The 24,608-nt window shown below is 44.7% G+C and overlaps 1 protein-coding gene across 2 annotated transcripts in view; it reads right to left on the bottom strand.

Annotated features, from left to right (window-relative positions):
- Positions 1-24,608, bottom strand: part of myripb (myosin VIIA and Rab interacting protein b) — a 73,385-nt gene that overhangs the window by 35,278 nt on the left and 13,499 nt on the right. For both annotated transcript variants that reach the window (XM_078096565.1, XM_078096566.1), the window contains exon 3: positions 5,284-5,505. In XM_078096565.1, coding sequence (XP_077952691.1) covers positions 5,284-5,505 — 222 coding nt within the window. The remainder of the gene's footprint in view (positions 1-5,283; positions 5,506-24,608) is intronic.

Here is a 24,608-nt window from a genome sequence, read left to right as displayed (position 1 = left end):
CACATAACGGAGTATACTAAGACTAAGACTTTTTTCTCTCTCTACATACAGTGTATATATAGATATATAAATATATACTACATATTTCACAAAACACCCAGAGAGGAATCAGGCTCAAAGCAAAAGCAGATTTCCACCTTGCTATAAAGCTGCATGTGTTGGTGAGCCTCTGCAAGCTGTAAGGTGAAAGTGTTATTGTGCGTTATCTGTGTCTTGCACAGTAAAAAACAACAAGTTGCTTTTGGTCCTGTTCCGATCCACCAGCCGACTTACTGCATAAAGCGATTTGGGAATCATGAGATTTCAAAATCACCTGCAGCTTGAACACCGTGAGACACAATTGACTCTGTTCACATGGAGTTTCCCCCCACATCACAGGACTGTGCTGCTTCACCATAACTGGCTTCACAACTGGACCTGGAGAGGTGCTCAGCGGAGTAACTTGTGTGTGTGTGTGTGTGTGTTTGCTTATCTCTGTCCATGTATGTGTACTTGCAGGTTTACTTGGATAGTAGTGATTCATCACCTGCTACAGAACATCACCCCCGACGGAGAAAATGCTTCCATGGAACAAAAGAGGTCACACAATGGGGAGCAGTTACGAAACAAGAATCCAGGCCCACAAACACAAACACACACACACACACACACACACACACACTGCACACACAATGAGATTGCTTCAGGGCTAAAAACAACGCAGCCGTAATTAAACTCTTGCACAAATTGCATTTAAAATTTGAGTGTGGTTTCTGATTTAGGCTGCTTCAACTAATGAGAGCAGGGCACTTAGACAGATCTTATACTAAGCCAAGTCGGGACCACCAGGAGGTGTTGGAATCAAAATCACCACTGTGCCACGCTCACGCGCGTGCAACCTGTGAGGGTCTCCCGCGCGCTTTGCCGCCGCCGAGCCCGACTGTGCACGGAGTGCAAATCACCATCAGGAGTTACGATCGACTGGCGGCTCCTCCTCCGTCAGCTGGGTTGGACAGGAGACAAGGCCGCGGAGGAGGAGGATGAGGCGGGAGGGGGGTTGGAAGGAGGGAGGCCAATAAGTGGCTCTCCTCGCTGTGCCTTCCGCTCACAGTTGCTTCAGCTGCACTCTGTCCACAAACCGTTTCAGTTGATGGAGAGCTTCCCGGGCATCATGACGATCAGGCTCCCACAATTTGGTCAATTTTCTGTGCTGATTGGGATGAAGCCTGAAATGTGTAATGGAGGCTCAGAGGTAGGGTGTTGTGCAACCATCTAATCTGCAGCCTGATGCTTCGGGGGCCGACCCTCGCCGCCAGAAACCCCAAAATACCCCCGCAAGGACGACAGAAAAAAATAGCTCTTTGACTCAGCCTTTCCTGGCCGCAGGTGCCTGTCTGACAGCAACAAGAGAGTTCATGGAGAAAAAGGCACGTTTGTCTTTACATTCAGCAATTTTTGTGGGAACGTTTTGAGATGTCAGAATGATGTTCACATGCATGGAATATATAGACCAATAAAAACAAGGGGAAGACATTCAGCTGCACACTTTTGTGGAGGTGTTAATGTGAACGCGGGGAGAAGGAACAGATAATGTAATATCTAAAATTATTATTATTATGTTCTTACTAAATGTACTGCTTTGTTTGGTGATATGAATCCTGCTGTACGTGTGTTTTCATGTTAAATAAACCATTACAGTAGTAAGCCTCTGCAACTAGCAGAGAGTATTTGCACGGGCTTGTTAACTCGTGTCTCGAGGCCTGTTAGCCCATCAGCTCCTGCTTGGCCTTTAAGAAACAGGCTGTCCGAACCAAACAATTAAATGCACTATATGTGTGTGTGTGTGTGTGTGTGTGTGTGTGTGTGTGGCTTATGTGTAGCCTAGGGTTTACCAACTGTTTTACAGTTGTGCAACGCACACAGGTCATGATGTATTTCCATACACATAGACAGATAGATAGATAGATAGATAAATAGATAGATAGATAGATAGATAGATAGATAGATAGATAGATAGATAGATAGATAGATAGATAGATAGATAGATAGATAGATAGATAGATAGATAGATAGATAGAGATTGATTGATTGATACTTTATTGATCCCTCAAGAGGAAAAACATGGAATTAAGTCCCACTGAATACAATCTTTAAGGAACATAATGCCACAAAATGCACTTCAATTGAATTAAATGCCCAGTAGGAGTGTGTGCTTAGTGTATGGTTGGGCTTATGTAAGCCTCTCCTGTCTGTGTGTGTGTGTGTGTGTGTGTGTGTGTGTGTGTGTGTGTGTGTGTGTGTGTGTGTGTGTGTGTCTGTGTGTAAAGTATAAGTTTGCAACAGATGCCATAATCTCCTTGCAGTCATGGTTTAGGAAGAGATCATGTAAGCCATAGTGGAAGGAACAGTTTGTCACTCGAGTGTAATAATATTTCTGTGAACACACATGCACACATACCCGCTCTCACACACACACACACACGCACAGTAAAAGGTACATCATCCCATGGCCTGAGGACTTTACTGGCAGAAAGCGGTCCATTTCTGAAGATTAAGCACAGAGAGCTGCAGTAGCTCAAATGCAAATGGGAAAAACCGGGGACTTCATCAGGCAGAGAGAGCGGGGACAAAGAGACGGATGGTTTACTATAAAAAGGTTCCAAAAATGAAGAGAAAGGAAACGACGGAGATAAGCAGGGAAATAAAACAGAAAGTGGAACAATTCAACGCGAAAGAAGAATTTAATGCTATTTTCCCTCTGAAGTAATTGGACATGTACTTTCCTCCTCTGTCTCCTCTCCTAATCTCTTTCGTCCTCCCGTCCTCCCGTCTCCCTCTCACTCTTGACCTTCATGTCTATATATCTCCTGTGCGTCCCTTCAACATTCTCCCCACTGCTTTGGGTAGAGCCACCACAGGAAAAGAGGATGTTTTTGACTCCTCTCATTGAACCGCCGGTGGTGCGCATGAGTGCGATTACATGCAGTGTGTTTGCGTGTCGCGTTGGTGGACCGTGGCTGAGGATGCCGTTAATTCCACCAGACTGCAAGTGGTCATGCTTGTCCCCACTCACACAGGAGGGGAAAGCTGTGTGTGATATTGTGTGACTTATTTTTCTTACACAACAGCTGCCATCAACACGCAAACATCTCCGATGTCCCTTTACATCGGTGGCGATCGGAACTGCATCTCCTCGTATAGGTTGAATTGACAGACGTTCCATCGATGTATGCGTGTTCATGCTCCTTCGCTTGCAGGAATGCGCCCGGATGTACGTTCTGGTGTTGCGTCCGTGTGTGGGTGAGTGACTACCAGTGTGTCCATGTGTGAGATGATTACAAATCTTTTCCTAGAAGAACGGCGTCGGTCACCAGTGTGGCTTTGAATGTTCACGGACAGCCGGCGAGTGAAACCATTCTGCCGTTCTGTTCCCCTCATGAATTGATTTGGTATTTATGTTCCGCAGAATTTAGTAGAAGAAGATACAGATAAGCCGATTATGAATGAATTTGGGGATTTTTGTCTGCTGCTTCATTTCATTTGATGTTATTTACTTCTAAATTACACCCAGCCTTGTGTTCACAACACAATTACTACGTATAGAACAGATCTGTTGGAAAGCATGCCTTTGAGCTATCGTTATCGCCACAGTCTGTTTAGCAGTGAATCAATGCATTTTCTTTGCAATCATCCTCTCCAACGGTGGACTAATAGCTGTTTGCAAAACAATGTTCGGGCGGCCACTAGCCTCGAGCTCCGCCGTCGCACACCAAATGACACAAACTCCACCCGGAGAGAGACAGTAATTCATCCTAAAACCCGATTTAAGCTCTTTTAATGCGCTAATGAAAAGTGCTGCATTCATACGTAGCTGGTAGACGGCAATGTTGTGACATCGGGCCCATCTGTGACTCGGTCTGAACTCCTAATGAGAACATTGCGGCGCCGGAGGCAGAGGCACAGGCAGAGAGCGACGGAAGGGGAAGGAACGGCGGGAAGAGATGATCGATGCAAACCTTGCCACCTCTTCTTACTCCCTACTCCTCCGCTTTGCTGCCTCGCCTCCTCCCTCCTTCCTGATACACTAGGACTCGGGGCAGCGCGTCTAACTCAATACACCACGCAGCAAAATAAAATCAATAAAATACTGAGAGGAACGTATGGCTGTGGGGTTGAAGGAAAGAAATAAAGAGTGGAGGGGCAACGCATTTTTGACAGCTTTTTTTCTAAACATCACAAAAGCATTGTGTGCGAATATGGACCCCTAAGGAGACACACTGCAGTAACCTGTGCCAAGCATGTTGGTTAATATCTCAAGCTCACAATCCATTTCCCAACGAATCCATCACAAACACGGATTTACACACTCCACGGTCGTAGTAATCTCCAAACCGCACCCTCGCTGCCCAGACGGGGAGAGTCGGGGCACCAGAACAGCTGCCAAGGCTTCGCATCGACATGCAGGCATAAAAAAGGCTGACGTACATTAAAAAAAAAAGTTCTCCAAAACACATTTGAATATAACCGCATAGTCAGAAGTGCCGTTTGCTCCTGAGATTGTTTTCCCTTGTTGAATAAATCATGTGTGTCTAGTCTGTAAGAAGGCGCGTGAGGTTTGAAAACACGCAGAAGGAAATACAAACCATTTCCCCGCAAAATTTGACTAGTGTTGCAAATTGCAAAAGTCTTTAACAAAGACTGACACGTTGCAATATTATTCATCGCTGTCCTGCCGTGTCAACATCTGCCCGCGTCCGTCTTTTTTTGCGGCGGCGTGTACACGTCGCCATTTCACCCCGACGTACACATTCCGTGGACTCGCACGCGTCCCTTTAACCGAGCAGTTCATCACACGCTCCCTTAACGGCCCCATCGTTTCCCCTCAAACTACCAGGAATGTTAAAAATGCAGCAAAAATGCTGAGAACATGCTTTTCCATTGGGAATTGACGTGAGGGTTCTATGTCCAAAATCCTCAACACCACCCATCCCTACAGCGCTGCCTCCATCAAAGTCCTGCGTCGACGCGCGTTCGTTCGTTCATTCATTCAATCATTCACTTCTCATACGTCTTCTTCAGTAGCCATATTCCTTATTCCCTGAACTCTCTTTCAAACCCTTCCTCAAATGACACATGTCATGTCATTGTTCCCCCATCAAATTTACTCCCACTTCAGCATCCTGCACTTTACTAATTCACGTCTTCCCTCGTATTTCTCATCCCCATTCATTCCTTCATCATTACTCTAATCTCTCCCATCCTCTGCCGCCGCCGGTGTGTGTGTGCATGTGTGAAAACACTAACCTGCCCTTCTGGCATGCGGAGCACAGCCACGCTTTGTCCTTCTTGTTGTAGGTGCAGCAGGTCTTGCAGACGTTGTACTGGCAGTCCAAGCACAGGCGCTTAGGGTTGAGCAGGAAGGTGAAGGGCGCACAGCAGCGGATGCAGCAGTGCTCGTTGAAGCGGTGCTGCTTGGAGAGGATGGAGCATCTGCTGCCTTCCTCCGCCAGCTCCTGCTTCATCTCGCTGAAACCGCGAGAGGGAGAGGAGAGAGAGAGAGAGAGAGAGAGAGAGAGAGGGAGGGAGGGGGAGGGGGAGAGAGAGCGAGAGAGGGTGGTGAGTGTCTGGTCGAGAGGTGGAACGTGAAAACGGCAGAGGATGGCGATGCGGAATAATTGGGGATATTGTGGCTAATTAAAAATCAAAAAAAAGGGGAGGGCATCGGATCGAATCGGGGCGAGGGCTGAGTGGATCGAGAAGCTCGGTGAAAACACACTTTCCCGCTTCCTCTCAGTCTTACACGGACTCTGTGGAATTAACATGACGGCTGACATTTGAATTTGGGAGGACCTGTCACGGCTTGTTTGCCCACATCGGTCAATAGAGAGAGCAGGCACGCCCTGTACATCCTGTATCTTTGTTAATTAGGGCATTATGAGGACGACGGAGATGAGAATAATCTGACGTCAAGCGTTCCAAGTTGAAGGTCCGTTGATGGGTATTTCATGGTCAACGCTCACGTAGCGCGAGAGGGAGAACGTCAGTGATGAAAAGCCTCCGCGGTCACAGTCCCCGGGGAGCCGTTTGGGCTCCATGCCAAGTGGTAGTTTGAAACTGCGTTAATGAAGGAGCGCCGAAGAGCAGCACAGTCCCACTGATCTTAACGCCTCAGAGAAATGTTCACACTAATGAACTATTAGGATTATAGGCAGAAATACTTGACCAAAGCGTATTTAAAAATCGCATACAATCCACAACCACAGCTGACACTGACATTCAAACAGCTGCACACAACAAATTGTGCTTCATCCACCCCGACGAAAGACTGCTGAAACTAAAAAGACAAGATAACATAGATTGTTAATCAGTGTGTTAACAAGCACAGCAGCTTTGTTATCCGAGACCTACACTAAAATGTTCACATAAATTATGCACATTGGTTTTTCACTCTGTAGGGTTTGCGCTGACTAAGCAATGCACCAAAGGCAGTGGCTGCAATAAATAATGTTTTGCATTTATATCATAAACCTTTCATCATTAGCGCATATTGCACTTGTGTAAATTACATTTCAAATAACAGAAAACGAGGACGATCTGTGATCCGCCATCACCCATCAGCTGCCATTAGGCGCCAGTGGAGGCTGAGACGCGGAGATGCAGCTCTTGCTGCTGGGAAGGTGTGAAAGAGCGTTCAGCTCAAACGGGCAGTGAATAAATTATTCACGCTGCTCTTCTATACACTACACGCAGCCATGTTACAGCACACGCCGCTCTCACTGATCATGAACATCCACAAACCTAGAGAGCAGATGCCGTCTCATTTAATAGAATGAGAAGGTTGTGTCCAAACCTTTGACTGGTGCTGTACATGCAACGATGTATGTGCAAAACATAGACAAAACATGTCCTTGTTTACAGGGGAAACGCCATGCGTGTCTGACACAGTGACGGAGCCAAAACACGGATAGAACACAAAATGTTTTCAAGCATCCGAGGCCCAACTAATCAACAAAGTCACACACAGAAAATGACATCCATGGCAAATGCTGGTGCTGGATGTAGCATATTGTCAATTTCCTGTGTGTCTGGAGCCAGTGGGGGCATTGCAATCTCCTGCTTCCCTAAGTTATTAATGCTGCTCCACGAGCAGATCCTCTGCTGCCTCACTGATTGCTTTTCACATGCATCATTAGACGCAGCATATTAACAAGATGAACAAACCATTTTATATACAGTGTCGTGTGAGAATGGGGGTAGGGGGGGGTAGGGCGGGCTGAAGGGCAGTGGTTGGCACATGCATACTGTGGATACTGACGTACACCCAATTATGCATCAAGATGATCAAAAGGAGGTTTTGTATTCTGCAAATGGAAGGTCACAGCTGCCGGGAAATGGTGGCCCCCCCCGATCAAATTAAAACAACCTTAAACAAAACTTGTGGGTTCCAAAGGATCCATAGTATATATGCATACAGATATTTTACCCATAAAACGGTGAAAGACCAATATAAGCAGCATACACTCAATAATCTCAATAACTCAAAGAAGCCATTGCCTGGAAATAATTTCCTTCAGTTCAGATTAGTACCAGATTCCATTTAGCCTCCCCGTGTGATACGGGTTTAATGAACAGCCCAGTAATGACGACGAGCTCCGGCCATTTAATTATATGAGTGGGAGAATATAGCAATATATCCAAGGACAAGAGGGGTTTGTCATGCCTGGTGCCCAGACACGTTAACTCACATCTCTGTTAATGAGACATGAAACCTGTGCTCATTTAACGGCCATGACAGGAGGTACATGTGGGTCATCACATGTACCTCCGGTAAGGTACAAGTACCTCATTACAATTAACCGTAGTTTCTCTTTATCAGCAAATTGCTCTGGTAAGTTGAATGGGTAACGTTAGCAAGCAAATTATATATTTTAGTTCCCAATTATTTATATTCTAACAGCTAAAGTTAACATGAATGCATATCATTTAAACCTCTGGTTTGTATGTAGTACCTATGTAGTAAAATGGTCATTTAAAAAAGAGAGGAGTGTCCTGTGTATTGTGGCCGGGCTCGGCCTTTGAGATGAGGAGCTCCGACATCAGGAAGGAACTTGGGAGTTGAGGCGGATAGAACGGAGTCAGCTGAGGTGCTTTGATCATCTAACCAGGATGCCTCCCAGTGAAGGTTTTTCGGGGCAGAGCCAGGACACGCTGGAGGGATTAGATCTCCCAGAAGGAGCAGGGAAATGTAGCCAGTGAGAGGTAGGTCTGGGTCAACCTGCTGGGCCTGCTCCCACCCCGACCGGACCCCCGCATGAGTGGAGGAAAATGGATGCATGGGACCTCAAGTCACCACGGCCACACAGTAGTTTCGCGTTCGTAGGAGTAATGGTTTTATTTCAGATGTGGGTCATTTCATAAGGATAACAGGCCTTTTGTTCTGTACAGCGCTCTCATAAACAATTATAATCTCCTAATTATGGGGGCATTGTTGCAATTATTTTTATATGGCCATGGTGGATATTTTACCTCTGTGGTTAGAATAAACATACAAATCTGTTGGAGGTTTATGTTACTACGCCGTATCCGAGGTTTCCTACAGGCAGCCATCCCAGCCGTAGCCATCTTGTGAGGTATCATCTGAAAGATCCTCATACACACAGCATTGGTTTACGGCACCTTTCCTACGAAGTGATCCATATTTCTTTTCACACATTCATTCATCTTCTATACCGCTTATCCTTAGAGGGTCGCAGGGGGTGCTGGAGTCAGTTAGTGTTGAGCGAGAGGAGGACTACACTCTGGACTGTGTCGCCAGTCAATCGCAGGGCTGACAGAGAAAAACAACCATTGATTTTTTTTGTGGGGCTGCAATTAACTACATTTGTAAGAAAATTTATTCGTATATACTGTACAGCAGCCTTCAAGTCACACATTCATTTTTTTGAGGCATACGACTTCATACCACCTCCATACATAAATAATGGTCATAATCAGTAAGCGAGGAGCGTAGAACTATTCAAATCTGAAATGGAATAAATCAAACACTATTTAAATGTAGGCAGGCTGCAGTAAAAGCTCTTTTTTCCCCTCGCTGCACATTCATTTTCAGCATGTATTAATGCACACAAGAGGACCCCACATAAAAAGCACATATACAATACCCAGGTTTACATACAGAGAACGTCATGTCATGCATCACATTTAAGCAGGAAGAAAAACAGACAGCATACTGAAGAAAAGGCATGTTGGAGCCTTGTTAACTCAGTGTTAGTTAGAGGGGAAGATCCTGAAGCAAATGAGCATAAAATGTAGCAGAGAGTATTTGATCAGAGCTTTGATCTGCCTGCTGCACTGGAAAGCCACAACACCAGTATGTTCCCCGTTACACCAGTAAATCATACAACCACGCAGCGGGGAGAAGAGGGAGCACACCTGTGTGAGCAAAGCGTGTGCGCTTTGCTATCGATCTGAGTCAACGTGCATTTCCAAGTGTACAGTAGCCGGATGCACTCGGTAATTGTGAATTGATTGAAGGTTTTTCAGACGCTTAAGGGGCTTTTAGTTGAAAGTGGGCCATTTCAAATGTGAAGATGTTGCCTTCCTGTTTCTGTGCGTGTGAGAGAGAAAAGCTGCAATTTCAGATCCCTCTGCTACTTCAGCACAATGGACAGCGCCATTGATCCATCAATAAACAGCCCTGTGTGAACCACTTCTGAAACGCGCTGCAGTGCGTCTGGTGGAATCACAAGCATCGTCTACAGTGGCCGCGATCAGCTCCGGCGGCGGCGTCTCAGCCTGAACAGGCTGCAGCTCCACATGATGTAAGCTATTGATATTTCAGAGTATTTGTCAGAGCTATAGATCCAAGCACAAGCCTCAGCCAGATAGAGGATCAATGACCCAGGCAGACTAGTCTCACGTTTACGACCAAACAACCCCTCTGTCCCGGCACTCTTCCTGCTACTCTGGGATGGTGAGGAGGAGGAGGGGTAGTGGAAGGTTAACAAGCAGTGTGCATTTTGGCTCAATGGAAGCACAGAATTTGCATTTGGACCCCGACTGGGTGAAGCCGGGCTACACGCGTTTCATCCCGCTTGAATGGCAGCTCCGACAGAGCACATAGGGAACGGGTGAAGGGATGCTATTCCCCTTTCTCCTCTGCAATGCAGCGGCATGTGTGTAACAGAGGTAACAGATGTCGGGATCGTCAGTAAGCCGTCGATTTAGGTGAGCGTGTCGGAGTGCTGCAGAGCACAGACAAAATAACGCTGCTTGTAGGTGAAAAAGGGACATTCCTAACAGCGGGAATATAATTGAATATCTTTGTTCACTGATCAAGTAACAAGGTAGCTCCGAAGAAAGCTTGAGGAAGTTGAAGTCTACCCGGTTCTTCTGCAGGATGATGCGTGCTAAAGTTCCTATCAGACAGCACATTACAATTTATTTGACGGCAACTGTACATCAGCACTCTTATCCGTGAGAGGTTTGACAAATAGCAGTTCTGGCTAACACAAATCCACATAAATAGAACTCTGACAACAGTGGAGAGTTTTGAGCTGAGACTGAGCCAACAAGGGAATTTTGTGCGGTCAGTAAAATAAAGGGCTGAGTGACTGGAAATGATGGAGATAGAATCGCTGCAGTCATCGTCCTCTTTACCCGCCCGATTGTGGACTCTAAACACAGCAAGGTTCAAGATATTATTGCACATATTTATTGGAGAAAAAATATCTGGATAAGCATCTGTTTTGTCATGACAACATAAATATTAAAGACATACAGTATATGTAATTATTTTTATGGAAACAAAGTACCGTCTTAGACAAAATTGAATTCATGAAACAGAGACAGATATTCCCTTCAGAAATCAGGAAAACAGCCCCCGAATGGCATTATGCATTAAAGAGAAGATGAATAATAGTACTGCACAGTCAGCTAATAAACCAGGGGATACTGAAAGAGGCGTAGTGATGAGAGGTCAGAAACAAACAACAAAGCTTGATATTATGCAACACAGGAATACGGCGTTGGAAGCATTGATATGGAGCATCCTGATGCAAAGCACTGCAGTTCATGGTAACAAAGCCGTTCCTAGGAGCTGTATGCCACTACAAAGCAAACATGACTGTTATTTGTCTGAATAAAGTTTCATACTGAGCTCAAGCTTCCCTGTGTTTTGTCAAATGTGGCAAATTCATACAGCATACATTATTAATGGTGTTCATTTTTCTGGTGGCCTTGGTGTAGTTTATTCATCCACTGCATGAAGCCGAACTTTTCTCTTGTGCTTTGCTACTCCTTTTCTCTCATCTTTAACATATCTAGAATATCACACACAATGCAGCCTTAATGTATGTCGTCTTTTTCTTTTATCCAACCTATCATTTGGCAGGCAGTGTATGAGAAGAAGCGTGAGATGATCCCGACAGTGATGCTGCTGCTGGTGTTGCTCTCCCTTCTGCTTTCTTTCTGACTTGTAATAAACAAAGCTAGTTTATACACACACACACACACACTTCACACAATGTCACCAAAGAAATAGAACCCCTGATGTATTTAGATCGCTTAATGTCACAACATCCTCCTCCTTGTGCGTGACGGCCATCTGCAAAAGCCCGTGTGGAGTCCAAAACAATATGCGCTCGCAATAAGCAAGCGGGGACACAAGAGCAATACCTGACACCCGTCCAAACCCCCCCCCCTGGTCGAGTTTTATCCACAGGGACTCATTCTTTTCAGCCTCACCGAGCACACATAAAGACCTGCTTCATGTCTTCACATACATCACATCAACCCTGCAGGCTTCCCAGACTGTTGAGCTGAGAGGTATGTTAGTAAACACAACAGGACACATGCAACCTTGCATGAAGACATTTAAGAGACATAAGGACCTATCTGTGAGGGATGGTGCCGTCTCTGCATGTGGACATAAAGGAATCACTTCAGTTCATTTAAAACAATATACTGTAACTGCAGTGACAAATGTCTTTCCCGACAGTGTATTCAACTAATTACCTTGAGATTTTAAATAACAAACTGCATTAGTATATTCTCTGGTGTATTCACAATTAGCTCTTACAATAAGTGCAAACATTGAGTAATGTCAATACTGAAGCGTATGAACATACTCAGAGTATTAATATTGACGTGGCCGAATTCATTTTAATGGTGAGTTTACCCACAGCTTTATAGCAAAGTCAGAGCAATTATGAAGGGCTATATGCAGGAGAGGAATCAATTACACACTTGAGGGCAGATTATCAGACTGTCGCTGGTTTTGTCACGCTCACTTTTTAACTCTTTCCCGTCTCTCCATCATCTTCATACTTCCGTCCGTTACACACCACAGCTGTGGTTTAGTTACCGGCAGCTCTACATGTTTGCATGTTTCTCCTCTCTGTTCACCCAGAACTAAAATGAAGCCTCGGGGCAATGGGGAGACTTCTCTCTGAACCAACTTTGGCTGGTGATGATTATCCAATGAGCCAATAACGAGTCCTCGCTTTGGGAGAGAATCCAAGTCAAATGTGTGCTCCGCTGATAACATTTCCAATCAGAGGGGTTTGCCTGCATGGCAACTATGTGAGAGGAGGAGAAAGAGGCGGTGGACGTAGTTTTCAAAGACGATGAGGTGATCTGCAAGTGAGGGATTCATTTTTGCATTCTGGGATTATTGTTTTGACGTTTCATCCAATTCCTCATAAATGACATTCCTTCTCCAGAAGACTCGGAGCGTTGCCACAGTTTCCTGTCTAAAGAAATACGATGAGAAACATGGGAGAGTTTAAAAAACAGAGATTTCCATGGCATAAGGGCACAGAGCTAACAAGAGCAAACTGAGGTCCAAATCCTCTTAAAACCAAAATAAAGAGTATTCGTTTAAGTGTATATGTATTTGATCAACTCAAAATCCTTCTCAACGCCGTTTATCAGAATCTCCATCCCTGGTTCTCCCTCCACCAAACAATCAAAAGCTCCATCAGCCCGCTTCTCCCTCCTTTCTTTTCCTTAATCCCCTCATCCAGCTACAGCACAGATTAGCAGCTTCAGCCTTTTTATCAAGCCACAGTAACTGCCGCAGATTGTTCTTTTCCTCTGCTGAATAATCCCTATTCGCACAGGAAACGCAAACCCATCGTGCCAAAAGTGCAGCTAGAGTGTCACCCGAGCCGAGGGGACGCCAATGGAAGGAAGAGAAACAAAAGGGGGACGGCGGTGGCTACTGAGCACACGTCTGACACCAGAGCCGGTGTCAGAGGGGAATTCGTTCGGTTCGAGGGGAATTAACTATTCGTACTAGTCATCTGTTGTTGGGCTGCCGCGAGGGAAACAATGGCAGTCAGAAAATATGCTGCATGATTCATAAATATGAGCGATATGAGAACGTCAATAATACCCATTCAAAGGATTCCCATTTCCACACTTTTTAAATTACCTTTAACTTTAAATTTTTTAGTTACCTTTCACACACCTTTAAAACCGACAACTTGAATTTACTTCCAGCAAACGGCTTCTGTTCAAAATTAACAGCTGGGCGTTTTTCAAAACTGAGCAACATTAATTTTAAATTCCGTCCAAAAGTCTCAACCTACATCGAAAGCTTGCGATACTAATTTTAATATTTCACAGCATGTTAGGGTGCGCTGCTGTGCATTGAGACGCGGCCGGGGACAACGAAGACGCAGAGCTCCATCGCTCACTGGATTCCCCTGTGATGAGCGAGGAGAGCCGCACGCGGGGAAAATTGACAAGAACGAATAAGGATACGACAGAGGGGAATAGTTTGGGCTGAACCAAGCAGAAGAGAGGAGGGAGTTATTTTTGGTAGATGCCAATTCAATTAGAGGGAATGGGAGTTTGGCGGAGGATGTGACATAATGGGGGCTCTTGTACTAACTGGGATTCCAGATCCCTGTGAGACTCTGAGGGAGCCTGACCAACAAATAGAGCCCACCTGGTGTACTTCAGTGTGTGTGTGTGTGTGTGTGTGTGTGTGTGTGTGTGTGTGTGTGTATGTGTTTGTAGGCTGGTGTGACAAAGCATTGTCTGATGCATACACACATTAATCGATCTCTCTCACTCACTCACACACACATTAAATCAATCCGTTACACACTGTGGTAACAGAACGTCGAGGGAATTTTGACTTCAAAATCACAGCTATGGAGAAAGAAGCACACACACACACACACACACAAACAGGGTGACTGATGGCTGTGTCACACGCACAGGTCCTGGGAGAGCAGCTTTTGTTGGAGCTGATTTGGTTGAAGAAAAAGCAGAATATTGCATTGAGTGTAGATAAGAAGCTATTGATTGCAGCCTGAGAGAGGACATTATCTGTAACCGCGCAGCACTTTTGATTTCAGCCCCACAACGACTCCTAATGACAAAGAGGCAGCACATTTGATCAACGCTAAGTGCATTTCGAATGAGTGTCTCAATTTAATGCAGCCACGCGAATCAAAGGTTTATAAAGAGGACAAAATGAAAGAGCCGCGAACTGAAAGATTTAAGAGAAAAATAAAGAAAAGCTTAACAAATAAAAGGCAGACGAGAACCATCCAAATGATGATGACTGGGTGGCAGTATTTGCGAACAGATGTGGATAACAAACCAACATGCCTAATGCACTTCCCATGACTGATAGACGTGCCCACTGGCTTCATGATAATACGGCGCGGCGGGCGAATCGATGGAGTCAACACAACGTCGACACGCAGTCTGTCAGCGTACATTAACCTGACGTGGCTTATTTACACCTGAAATACATATGAAACAGATGTGTGAAGTTCTGTTTTCCAGTGAACGCACGCCATTCGCCTGTCAGTCATTTTGCATTCCTTTATCACAGCTGTTGTGTGCTGCCACCCATTATAAGAAAGAACCCGCTGATGTTCAAGTGTCCTCCGACAACCCAACAGAACCACTCGCGAACACAATCATCTCAGCCTCAACAGGCGCATAATACTCGGTTTACCATATCTGGGACGCTCACACTACAGGGAGTCCGGGCCACACGGCGGTCGTGTCCTTTCAAGCCAAACCCGCTCGGTTCCGGAGCCGTTGTCATTTCCTGAGGCGCTCATGCAGATAAAAGTTTTTGGGTATCTCAGGTTGTGCAAGTGTGCAAGCCTGCGTGTAATCTTGCAGTTTACCCTAAAATGTACACGGCGGCACTCGTGTTCAATACAAACCAAAACGTACGCTCACGTGCACGAAAAATTATTCTGCAGCAAACAAGGCCGGCTTCTGGGGATTTCGAGCAGCGGGGCTGAAAAGGAGGAAGGCTTTATAGAAAGAAAATCACATCCCTATGTCCTTGATTTAGTCGCCTTTACTTTGCAGTGGCAGTCGAGAGAGGGGAAGAAATAGTGGAAAGACTGAGTAGGGGAAAGAGATTTATCACAGCTGGACAGGTGTAGCCGAAGCAGCGGTTGAATGGCTGGTCTATGGTGGATTACTGCAAAGTGAAGGGGAGATTTAAAAAGGCTTCTGCTCCAGCAATAACTGCATTTTAACTCACGGTTTAGCCTTCAGAGTGAAGCAGCAGCAGCAGGAGATGCTACGGGGGGGGGTATGCATGCTTCATATGCTGAGATGCACGCTCGCTCATGCTTCCAAGCACGTACGGCGTTTGGACACTCAACACATACCAACACACTGTGCGGCTGAAAGAGGCCAAACAGTATAAGTGTTATTTCTTCCAGCTAAGGAGGAAATGCATCATTGAACAAAAGGCGTAAATGCCTTTCAAATTAAAGTCAGCGTCATCGGTGATGTGCGGTCAGGGGAGGCAGAGTGGCTAGAGGTGAAAGTCAAACTGAAATCACAATTGGTTTTGAACACGATTTTATACATTTGAATCCACCTGGTTCAGATCCATTTGTAATTGGGTTATTATCAAAATGAAAAAAATATGAGAGGAAGAGCAAGAAGTGGATCTCTCCCTTCTCCTTCACTCTTTGTTCAACATAAAAGTGCCAAGAATGTCCCTGGCCAGTCATCTCCTCAATAACTCAGTCTAATGAAGTAACAAAACCCAGTGACAGCAATGACAAGGACTCACACAGCCTTGACTCTCCATCTATTCGTCTTCATTGGCAACCTGACATTGACTCAAAGGTCATATATAGCTTATGGCCTTAAAGAGTGAAGAATGACAGCTCCTTGAACGTAAGTGTCTCTTTGATACGAGCAAACTTATATTTTTATCAATTAGCTTAATAATGTTCCCTCAGATTACTTTATTATTATATTGTAGACTAAAGGCCAGCTGAACCTTTCATGAAGGAATTTTGTGTTTAATGCAGTAATGTTATGACGTCACCGTACCTTAATTTGTTCTGTATTACCAGTTGACGATTTAAACTAAAATATTTAAATCATTTTTACAATCAATCACATTAACCAGAGTTTCAGCACTTCCACTCATTGGGCCTTATTCACCAGAATAAGAACACATTTGTGCTTAATCCCCACTTCACTTAGTCAGATGTTTTCTTATTTGGGATTTGTTCCTGGGTAAGAAGAGAATTTACGCACACCCAAGAGCACCCTTACACACAATTGAGAGCACCTGCGAACAATCCCGCTGTTTAGGGACACGTCATGAGTCACACGTAGAATTTTATTAGGGAACTTTCTTAAGAACAAATAAGAAGAAGAAAGAAATAATAAGAAATAACCAGCAGGGAGTCTTTGCGATGTCTCTCTCTCACACTGCATTCACACTGATATGGCACGTCTCCTGAACACTCGAGATCCAACGCCAGCAGATCAGAGACTTGGCCGTTTACTACAGTCTGCTTTGCACGGGCACGCTGTGTGTTTACTTCGCCGCCAGCGAGTGTCAACCTTCACAACCCCCGACTCTCTACTCTCGGCCTCAACAGAAAGCCATTTATCTTCCCATCTGACTGCCACCAGCCGTCTCCTACTGCCAAGGAATGGGGCTGCAATTGAAAACAGGGCCAAATGCCACAAAGTCGTTATAATGATAATGTAAACAGCTTTTCTAAATACTTCTATAAGTCATAGAACTGAGGCAAAGGGGGAAAATGAGGTTTAAGGAGCTACAACCCACAGTGTAGGATGCTTTATGGGAGATGCTGGCATGATGTAACAAAAGGAAAGAAGATCATTCCAGGGAGAACATATATAAACCTGCACTAGTGAATTGACATTCCATACCGACTCTGTCAATATGTGTGATGTAGAACCAAGTGAGAATACAGGATATGCTTTGTGCTAACTGTATATTTTTTTAACATAACCTTATCCAATGACCTAAACCAAACCCATAAATGAATTCCCTTAATATTTCCTTCCCCTCTTTGCGGCTATCAGTCCAACAGCATCCATCAATCCAAAGCACTGTAGTTTTCGGTGAATGACACTTTTTTTCCCAGTATTTGTTGGAAACTATTTTAGGCTGTGAATTTTGTGAGACAACACAGCTTCAAAACAAGACAGTAACAGAACACAATTCATCTCCTAGCTGCCTTTTTAATGCAACAACTTCATTAAAAAATGCCATTCCTTTAAATTATTCGCGAGATGAAGAGCAATCATTACCTTTGAGAGTAGACAAATAAACATGCACTTACAATCTATCAAATAATAATTGATCAATAAATGTAAACGTAGACCGGAATCTTTGAAAAAGAAGACAGCAAGTACTGACCTGGTTGATTCTTCTTTACCACCAAACATAACAGTCGATCGGTAAATATTGAGCTGCTTCTTTATCCCACTTTAAAGCTGGTGACCTATAGGTGAACTTATGAGTGGTTTCCGAACTGCTGTGATGAACCTTATAAATCTTCATTAAAACAAACAAAAGGCACTACAGGTCGATTGAAAGTGTGTGGAATAGTGTGGTTTTCTCACACCCACACACCCACACGCAAACATGACAAATTGTTCCCTCGAGTGTCTTGTAGATGTTAATGAGGATTAACCTGGCTGGCGTTGACACAGACCAATAGAATTGTGGGGCTTTGCCAAGGGAAACTTCAAAATTGATTCAGATACAGTGTATCTCGTCAGAAATGACCTTTTTTACTTAAGAAGTAAGATCAATGAGCCATCTTTCTGCATGTCTCTTTAAGAGAAGATGCCCTTTTAGTAAAATGTATGGTTAAATTAATTGATTACCTTGTGAGGTATTAGAATCTATTCATTTGCAAAAAGGGTACATTGTTTAACTTTGGACTGAAACATTCCACCCTACTTAAAGGGAAAAGCTGAGCTAAATACCCCCCTAGCTGTAGATTGGTCTTCTGTGGCTCCTACTATACGTGGACAATATATATCTAGGGCTATTTACTGTATGTATTGTTAAAAGGAGCAAATTAGCATTTTGCTGAGAGCTAGATAGGACTGCTCTTATGTCCAGCCAAGACTGTATGTGGTGGAGCCAATAAACAATGACCTTAGCACAGCGGAGTGACCATCAAGTCTAAAGCTGGAACAGAAAGACCAAGAGTGGAGAAAATGGCCATCTTTGATCCATCCAAAGCGGAAACAAATTGATTGTGTTAATCGGTGAGCTTTGGAGGGGCCTCCTGTCTTCATGCGAAACTAGGCTCATCTCAGCATACTGGATAGGATCCAATAGGGTCTCTTGTGTCCTTGTGTTGATGGAGCAAACAGGGATTTCCAGATGAAAGTGGGAATAGAGCCGAGAAGAAAACAGATTATTCAAAAGAGACGGTCAGTGTGCTTTGTGCATGCAGTTAACTGCACACGGATGAGGCTCATGCTGATAGCTGCCAGTCAGTATGGAGGAATGGTGCAACAATTTGGATCTAAAACGTTGTACTGCATCCATACAGCCTATCGTTTTTAAAAAGGGGGATCTTGCTTTAATGTCATATGTGTGCTGTTCCCATATACTCTCCCCCACACTTTTGCATATGTCAAAACAGTGCATGAGCATCATTCTGCAGACATCTGTTTATGTGTTTGCTTATCAGCAGACATGCACACACAGTTGGGATGACATGCAGAGATGCTCATCCGCGCACTGCAGCTTAATGCTGAACAAATCTTTATCTAGACATTAATCCCAATGTTAAGACTTAAGGCTTAACTGCTGCGTTATGATACCTCGCTGGGCAAGAGCAAGTTGAGCTTTATTTCAGGAAACTCATTTCAATTTCAAAAAGCAATTCCTATGCAGGACACCTATACAACTCCATCTACCAAACTGGGAGGATAGTACTTTAAATAAGACAAACGTGTTACTGTGGTTACGTGCGGCCGCCATGCTGATGAATCTTAATTCTAAATCTCCAGACAAATGAACACAAAGCCAATCTCGTTAACAGGTGCCACCGTCGTCATGGCACCGGCGAAATGATGGTCGAACCCCTTAAAATTAAACTTTGCTCCGCCCTGCCCCAATGTGATTGAGTTTCTTACCTCATTACACAATTACCATCCCAACACTCCTCTCGATGTCGCTTTCACTGCGTCTCCTCAGTGTGTAGACGGTCTGACACGACCCTGAGACTCCACACAGTGGTGGGCTGTGTTACTCCACGAATCACTGCTGCGTCCTGCTGCTAGCGTGGCTCCTCGTTTCCCATTTTTACCATTTCATGTGCTGTAACTCATAACATCCCTCGGCTGAATGAAGGTTACACCTCAGCCATCATAGCGCCAGTTACTATGGAGTTGTGGCACGATAAGTGTGGCCCCAAGTAGCTTGTGGTAAACTGAGGAGAGAGTTATCATTGCTGATGTAACTCGGAGCAGAGCATATTATGATTATAGAGTGTCTCCGATATAGAGTACGACTGTGAGGCACTACAGCAAGATTTCCTTCATGTGGAGAATTTAACTTTGCTCAGTGTTGCCTTGAGGACCTTCGTGGATTTACAGCATTACTCTACATGTCATGTAGCAATAACCAGAAACAAGACCAAGCTTTATAATTCAACGAATGTACCGGAACCCAAGGCTCTGCTGGAGATTCATCATGAAACAGTTTTTGACCGATTTTGGATTTTGATGTTTACCTTTCATAAAATTATATTATTTTCTAATATTTCATGGCGTCTGTGTGTATATTGCATAATGCATTCGACATGAGTCTAAAAACAAATTAAGGTGAGATCATCCACAAGAATACGAGAGGAGAATACGTTTCAGGACTGCGTGCACACGTCAATCGATGCCTGGGACCTGACTAGTGGAGACAAAGAGGCGATGTTTAGGGAAACGTTCCACCTTTTGTTCTGACTTTGACTCGCTTCAAGCTAATTCTCCGGGAGAAACTGACATTTTCAAAAGATCGATTGTTCATCCAAAGCTGCGCTGGCACAAAATATTAAAACCTGCTATCACACGAAACTGCTGCTGCCTGAACTCGTCACTAAAGCTCCCTGCCTTATGGATTTTAATCTTTAAAATCCAATTCCGGCCTGAAGAGCCCATGGAGATGAAAGAAAGATGAAACTAGGTGTAAGCTTGTCCCAGAACTCATCCAAAATCAACTTTTATAAAGCTTAAAAACGCTGTGAAAGATCAGATCGTCACTGCACTGACACTTAAGCTGAGTTGTATTTATACTTTATAGTATTTATTTATATATGTATTTATAATAATAAGAACTTGAAAAAAAGTTGGAATATATATATTTATATTTATATTATTCAATAATTTAACAAAAGGGGTTAGGAAGTGATGAAGGAGCCTTTCACATTACATCCCCGGCATGATTCCACCAAAGATGGCTTCTAGTTCAGTTCCATATCCAGCAATTCCTGAGGAAAATAGCAGGCACTTTATCTACTTGCCACACTAGCTAGCCGCTAGTTTTGTAATGTATCTGAAAAGAGCAGCAGCTTTGTCCAAAAAAACAACAACACAGATTATGGCATTCAGGGTGAACGAAAACAGTACAGATAAGTATTTGCATCCTCCATTTCTTTTAGATAACACAAGAATACAACTACAACTACCTACGGCAACATTACGGAGAACCATTTATTATCAAATGGACCTGTGAACCGCTCCATGTTGAGATAACGCAACAACTAACCGGTACCGATGGGATAACACTACACAAGCAAACTCACCCGGCGGGTTCACGTTACTTCTCACAAACACACGCCGGTGGAACCTGGAGAGCCGCCATGGAGCTCGACCGAGTCGCCCCTTTGTACTGCCCCATGACCCCGGCCTCGCATGTCACACCTCGCCTGCCAGGCGCGCGCGCTTCTAAATCTGTGTTTCAATCACTAGAATGACGAGCTCAGCCAATTATTGCCCGCCGTCTCACCCACATCCTGCCGCCCTCTTCCCCTGTCAACTCGCTCTGCGGTGTGCGCTGCCTCCTTAAGTACTCAGGCGACGACTGGCTCTTCGGGTTGCGCTGTCGTCTGGAGCTAAATGAGTGTCTTCGGCCTGCTAATTATCGCGATCATCCTGCACCGCTCAAGGATACACGACCCAAACAGCCGGTCTCTGATAGCTAGCTGGAAGTGAAATCATCATCAAGTTTGACTGAATGTCTGCAGTGGGATTTAAATTCTAGTCGATAAAAACTCTTAACTCTCTGGTTAACAAATGTGTCTCCTTTCAACAAGTAGACATACCAACTCTATACGACCATTAGACTATGAGCCAATTTGATGCTACAAATTAATTTACCCTAGCGGGGTTACATTTTCCCAACAACATGCTTTTAAAAGTATGATAACCATCCTTTTCAGTATAATATGATGATAACAGAAACATCAATACGCATGGAATTCATTGGCCAAGTTGAGAAAAACAGCACTGGAGGACAGTAAAATGTACAAGGACACCTCACACCAGAGGAAGGACCTTAAAAGCAGTACATAACCTATTAAATACAGTAATTAACAGACATTATTTGCTATAAGATATATAGAACAACACATTTCTTCTTACAAGTGAACATATGTGACATTGTGTTGTGACCAAAAAAGCAGGGCAGACTAAAAATGCATTAAGCCTAAATATGGTGAAGAAAATAAAAATGTCTGATCTGAGGGTTGTGGCTTAAAAGGCGACTGGCAGAGGTTGAGTGTGCATGAGGCTGTGGTCAGACAATGTGGAGTCCAGCCAGGTCCTGACAACATGGACAACAGTGCTCCCTACGGGCCCAGCGAAGAAGGTCAAGGCTACACAAAGAGGGAGGGTTTAAATGCTGGAGTGGGTTTTTCCAAGCCAAGGGGGGGTGTAGTTGTATTGTTTGACACAAATAGGCTCCAACCTACAGTGCAGCACTGGATTTTTAAAAGAAGCAATGGGTTCAAAGTGCTGGCTTTCAGGTTTGAAGGCATTTGAGGCCCTTTTCACATCTAGATAGTGTAGTGTAGGTCTGTGCTTTATAGCCTGAGGTGGTGGATATGAAAAGGGCCACCATTTCTTTACGATTGGATGGATGTAAACACCATCAAAAGAAAGTCAGCACTTTACACTCAAGAGTCGCTTTTTGATCCAATGTGCTGGATTGAGTCCACGGACAAAACAAAGTGGTTTGACAACTTACGGACTGAACTGTATGGGGTTTTTTTAAGATCACAAACCCGAGCACATATTCTTTTCCAATTTCATAATCCCGCTTGCGGTAGCGCCTGGCAACCCTTCGGAGAGCAGCGGTAAAGCTCCGTCAACATATTTGGTTTAGCATCTCACAACCTGGCAACCGGGCAGTGCAGCTGTGCAAAACTCTCAACACAGAGGACGTGTTATAAAACACAAGCGTTCTCCAGTTGAAACACAAGGAATCGCCGGAGTCGGTTTGACTTGTGTGCAGCCCGCGAAACAGTCACACAATGAGAACCGCAGGTGGTGCTGCTGCAGGGTTGAACCACCACGTGTCACTATGTCAGGATCGTCGGTCTGTCGATTAAGTGGTTAATCCTGCTAATCATAGTGAGCAGGATGAAGCCCCGGCCGGCCGTATTTTTGATTGCGATTAAAGATGAATGTTGGGTTTCCCCAAATGACAAAGTGAAGTCTGGATGTTTTATTCCGCACGTCTCCAGATGTCCTTGACCACCACTGCCTTCCTTCACTTGACCACAACTCTAAATGCAGATGTAGAGCTGGTGGGGATCCAGCACTGAGCTAATGAGCACCAGCTTCACCCACCTACACTGAGACACATGAGAACTATCGCAGGGACAATACAAAGGACGGGGATGACCTACCGAGGTGAGTGTGGCTGAAATAGAGGGTATTGAGCCTGTGAAAATGGCGCTTATATCAATATTAGCAGGCCTGTCAGAAACAGAGGCAGAGAGAGAAAGTTATTCATAGAGCAGCAGAAGGAATGAGAAAGCGAAATACAGCGATTAGGTGACAAAACCAAAAGGGAGCAGCGGCGAACCCACAGCCAACCCTTAAGCGGAGTCATCACAAACGAGGCCAAGCTACAGTCCGGAGTTTCTAATCAGCTGGCTTCGACTCACCAAGTAATTGGAGCTCGTCTCCCGGCCATAAAACTGACAGGAATAGCTCTAATCATTGGACTTTGTCTCATCCAGGGATGCCGGCTTGTTATTGTGGTATTTTGCCACATGGCTGCAGCTCACTGCCCCCCCCCCCCAGAAAAATAATTGAGCCGTCTTTTGGGCAGAGAAGACACGTTGGGATGGATTAGGACAGCAGAGGGAGATAGCAGACGCTTTGTCTTGTCGGCTGAATTTCTCACGTTGAGCAAGTGAAAACTTGCATCCCTGAGATACAATCTTAATCTACTAAACTGAGGTGTGACTCCTCCATCAATCACCTGCAATATGTCCAGACGCCTGATGAAACGTCAGCAGCTACACCCAACGCATCCTGTGCACTTAATTCTATGAATGCTGCCCAAACACACGCAGAAAAAGCATATATTTTATGAAGTGCTCTTTATCTCGTCCTCACACAAGCCAGCAGTGGCCTCAGCCAGTGGAGCAGAGCTCTCAGCATCAGCAGCTCCTGTGTCTCATCAGGGGACGGAGGAAAAAAAACAGTTTGTCTTCCCTCCCGTCTCGCGTCCGTCCCCTCTCTGCCTCCCATCCGACCGCCCGGCCTCGTGCCCGTCCTTGCAGTCGCCACACTGGCCTTCGATGAATCACACACACACACACACACACACACACCGCGGACGGACGTCACGTCCAAGCTGTAGCTTATCTCCTGTCCTCCGGTGAGGACGAACAGTCAGGAAAAGCACAGGGGGGATTCTATACGTCTGTGTGTGTGTGTGTGCATTACAGAGTTGAAGGCAGAGTTACATAAAGTCTAAAACATGAGGACATTTGGCGGGTTGGGTTTGCTGGTATATTCTGATGAATAAGATGATTGCAGTTGGTCAAATTGTACAGAGGCCTTCATTAAAGACATGAAATGACCCGTGTCTTATTAGTTGCATCGACAGCTCTAGCAGACGTAATGATTGCATTTCCTAACTGTTTTATTCATTTTCAATGTTGACGGCACTCTTCTTCACTACTTTTCTGAAAGTGTGTTTCTTGACGCGTTGTCGCCCCCTATGGATCAGTTGAATAGTGTGAATCGGATGACCTTGCATCCAATGAGCATCCTCATGGCTGTGCATGAAATCAAACATAGTGGACAGACTGGGACAATAGACAAGT

The sequence above is a fragment of the Gasterosteus aculeatus genome, chromosome 21, assembly GCF_964276395.1.
Source record: "Gasterosteus aculeatus chromosome 21, fGasAcu3.hap1.1, whole genome shotgun sequence".
Classification (NCBI taxonomy): domain Eukaryota; kingdom Metazoa; phylum Chordata; class Actinopteri; order Perciformes; family Gasterosteidae; genus Gasterosteus; species Gasterosteus aculeatus.
The sequence above is the reverse complement of the archived record's forward strand: the minus strand, read 5'-3'. Positions and strand labels throughout refer to the sequence as shown.